We start from the raw sequence: 3,349 nt of genomic DNA, 5'->3' as shown, positions 1-3,349 counted from the left end.
TTTATGGACTCACATGTGTATGACGTCGATGGCAGGTACATGGGTGCTGCCTGATGCCACGTGCTGCATGAAGGCTCTGCATTTTCACCCGTGATAACTTGTGAGTCCTTTTGCCAGTTATTTTGCATGTTCATTTTTCATGTCCACATCAGTATGTGCTCTTTTTTCGTTTTGCATTACCTTGATTAGATATACTAGCTAGTTGAAGTTGGCTGCCCGTACATTTGTCAGTGTTAGCGCCTTGTGACTGAACTTGCCACGGGGGCCCCCTATGAGTGTTTTGGTCATAAGAACCTGCGAAAAAATGACAGTGTATGACATAAGTAGAATGTCATCTTCATCGTTGCGAAGATGGCAACTGTTCTCTTCTTTTGTTATCACGCATCATACCTACGCCTGCATACTGTTCTAGTAGTGGCAGCAACGGCCCTGCAGAGATGAGTTGACTGTACTCTGATGCATCCCAAGGGGGCGTTTCTGGCCTTTGAGAACCCCAAGCATCAGCGCCATCTTCGTGATTCATTCTTTCCGTGTCTCGCTTCTTTCCGATGGGTTCTCAATCACTGCACGAACAAGAAGGCATCAACAATCCACAAGAATTGCATTCTTCTGCTGCTTGCACATAGAAGATAGGGATGGCAAGCAACAGGTCAAAATAGGTGGCAGCTACTGACAACGAAAGGTGGCAACTGTCGTTATACACAAGTGGCAATTAATTTTTCCCACCCCCTTCATTCCAAAAATTGTCCTTCATGCCCTTTTTTAGGGATTCCTACTCATCCATTTCATATCCAACTACTTGCGTCAATTAAACTATGAACTTAAGTTAATGTCAAACGTAGTACATGGCAGATCTGGTGTACTCTGCCTGACAATTTGCGAATATACACTGAACCATGCAGTGTTCTACCCCTATAGCATGGACCCAGTACAAGATCGAGAGATTTTCAGCCTTAAGGATGAGAAGGATGAGATCGGGAGATTTCACCTGGTTTTAGATGATCGTCTCTGAAGGGCTGGGTTGGAGTGGGGGGCTGGGGGTGGGGAGGGTTGGGTTGTGGTTTGCGGTGGGAGTGTCCTACGGATCTGCCCTGGTTGCCATGGCAACCAGAGATGGTCGGCCACGGAGGTCGGGGTTCGAGAGGTGGGGGACGATGGCGGCAGACGAGAGAGGGGATGGATCGGAGGTCGGGAACGGCTAGGTCGTGCGGGCAGCGGGTCGTCTGACCCGGACGGGGCAGTGCGGGCAGGGTTGCCACACACCGGACGTGCGGGCCGTGCTTTTGTGCGCGCGGACGTGGTCGTGTGGGCCGGTTCCCGTCCATTGCCACACGAGGCGTGCGGGCGGGTTTCCGTCCATACCACACGTGTAGCAGTTATTCGGACCCTTATTTTTTGAGCGCTTTTCTTGAGACATTACTGCCTCGTTATTCTTTCTAAAAAATTACTATACTGGTAATATGGAGTACATCTGTTTCAAAAAACAAATGGTAATACACACACTGGATCGTGAGGATCGATCTAGTTATGCATACACATTGGTATACACCTGGACGAGAAACAACGATAAATATTCTTCGTGGAGGGATTGACTCTAATTTATGGAATTAGAGCATAATTCTGAACCATGAACCCAGGAATGGGAAGAGCGCGATGAGCAAGCGCATCGGCAGGGGCGCCTGCCTGTACCTTGCAGCTGCAGCTCCTCTGCTTCTTCTCCTTCTAGTTGCAGGTGGTCTACTCGTTCCCACTGCACCGCCAGCGGTAGCAGTATCCACCGGCGACGCTCCTGCACTCCACCTGCTGCTGCGGCGGCGGTCGTCGCCTTCTTCCAGCTCGTCCCATCCCCCAAAACTGATACTACCACTTTCACTTCTAGTTGCTGTGCCGGTGGTACCGTTAATATCACCTGGTTCTGCCGTTGGATGTGAATCTGCAGACTCCTGTTGCTGCTGCTGGTACCTGCTGCTAGTAGTGCTGCTGTCTCCTCTGTACGTCGATGAGGAGTTGCTTCTATACTGTTCTTCAGCTTCCCAGCCGCCGCTGCCGTAATCGGAATAATAATAACCATCGTCGTCATATTCTTCTTCGTCACGGCGGCGCCGCCCAAATGAACCAATCTTGGAAATGGCGAAGGAGAGAACGGACTGGGCGAGCGGGATGGCCATGGCCATGAGGAAAGCCTGTGGCCGCGTTGTCACCAGCATGGAAGCCAGCAGCACCGGGAGCACATACCCGTACACCCTGAAGACCTGCCGCCAGAGAATACTACTCCAGTTGCAGTTACCACACACATGACACATCTGAGTAAATTACCGCGAGGAAATCTGAGCATGAGCAAGTACCTTGGTAAACCATGGCTCGTCGAACATCTCCCTTGCAGAACCAAACGAGCCCTCGCTCCCGAATTCCTCCTCCTCCTCCTCCTCCACGTCGAATTGGTCGTCGGACCACCACCTCCTACTACTAGTCCTGTTACCGTCTCTGGTGTCGGGGCCGGGATTCTCGGCGTTGGAGGAGAACCAGCTGCTGCTTCTGCTGCTGGACGAGGGGGAGCGCCGGCTGCTGCGGCACCCATGGGAATTCAATTTGCGGGGCCCGGCTTTGGATGCAGGTGCCGCCGTTACTCCGGCGACTCGTCCCAGCCGTGGGAGCTGCAGCACCATCGACGACGGCCGCATTTCATCTCTACCCACTATACTCGGCAGCGGACGTGGGATGGGTGGGTGGCGGAAGAATAAGCCACGACGACACGAGAGATGTGGATAACCCGCTCGGTTTCTTTTCCGGTGGTGGAGCGCTTGATGGTTGCTCGCATTTTTTTTAGAGAAAAAGGCCAAGGCCTGACTTTATAGATAAAGCCACCAGGCAGTGTTACGGATACCACAGGTTCACAGGAAATCATAACCACACAGAGGAGTTAAGGGAAACCTAAGCAAGCATGATACAGGCAACTGCCATACACAGCGCGCAGGCCGGGAGGAGAAAGACCAAATGTCCGCAAACGACAGCACCAAATTATACGGCAGGGTTCGTCCCGGATATCTGAGAAGTCGAAGCCCGAATTTTGTTGATGAGCAGGTCCAGGGCATCCCGATCAGGCTCCTTAGTCAATGATCTCCATTGCTGCAAGAATATACATGATTTGAATAGAACATCAGCAGGTTTAGATGGGAAGGTAAGCTCAATAGTAAATTTGTTTCTAATATTCCATAAGGCCCAGCAAAAGGCTCCCAAGCCAACCCAAAATACCCTCTTGGTGACCCCGACCAAAGTTTTAGCTAGAGTTCTAATATCAGAAAAAGAGGAGGGATTCCAAGAAACCCGAAGCCAAGATCTGACGCAAGAC

At 51.4% G+C, this 3,349-nt stretch overlaps 1 protein-coding gene across 2 annotated transcripts; it reads right to left on the bottom strand.

The window, feature by feature from the left end:
• Window positions 1–1,430: 1,430 nt before the first annotated feature.
• Window positions 1,431–2,809, bottom strand: LOC123053828 (uncharacterized). Of its 2 annotated transcripts, none has more exons than XM_044477408.1 (2): window positions 2,346–2,809; window positions 1,431–2,252 (listed from the first exon to the last, which is right to left on the bottom strand). In XM_044477408.1, the coding sequence occupies exons 1-2, from the start codon at window positions 2,679–2,681 to the stop codon at window positions 1,608–1,610; spliced, it is 981 nt and encodes a 326-aa protein (XP_044333343.1). In that variant the 5' UTR covers window positions 2,682–2,809; the 3' UTR covers window positions 1,431–1,607. The 2 variants fall into 2 exon arrangements, with proteins under 2 accessions (XP_044333343.1, XP_044333348.1); XM_044477413.1 differs by having other exon boundaries at window positions 1,431–2,268; window positions 2,346–2,638.
• Window positions 2,810–3,349: the final 540 nt, after the last annotated feature.

The sequence above is a fragment of the Triticum aestivum genome, chromosome 1A (genome assembly GCF_018294505.1).
Source record: "Triticum aestivum cultivar Chinese Spring chromosome 1A, IWGSC CS RefSeq v2.1, whole genome shotgun sequence".
NCBI lineage: Eukaryota > Viridiplantae > Streptophyta > Magnoliopsida > Poales > Poaceae > Triticum > Triticum aestivum.
Note: the sequence above shows the minus strand (reverse complement) of the source record. Positions and strands in the feature narration are given on the sequence as shown.

Excerpts from the sequence above, each read along its gene's own strand:
- LOC123053828 (XM_044477408.1), bottom strand. The coding sequence starts at position 2,681 with ATGCGGCCGTCGTCGATGGTGCTGCAGCTCCCACGGCTGGGACGAGTC. Across the intron at positions 2,253-2,345 it reads ACGAGCCATGGTTTACCAAG|GTCTTCAGGGTGTACGGGTA; the intron begins GTACTTGCTCAT and ends CTCTGGCGGCAG.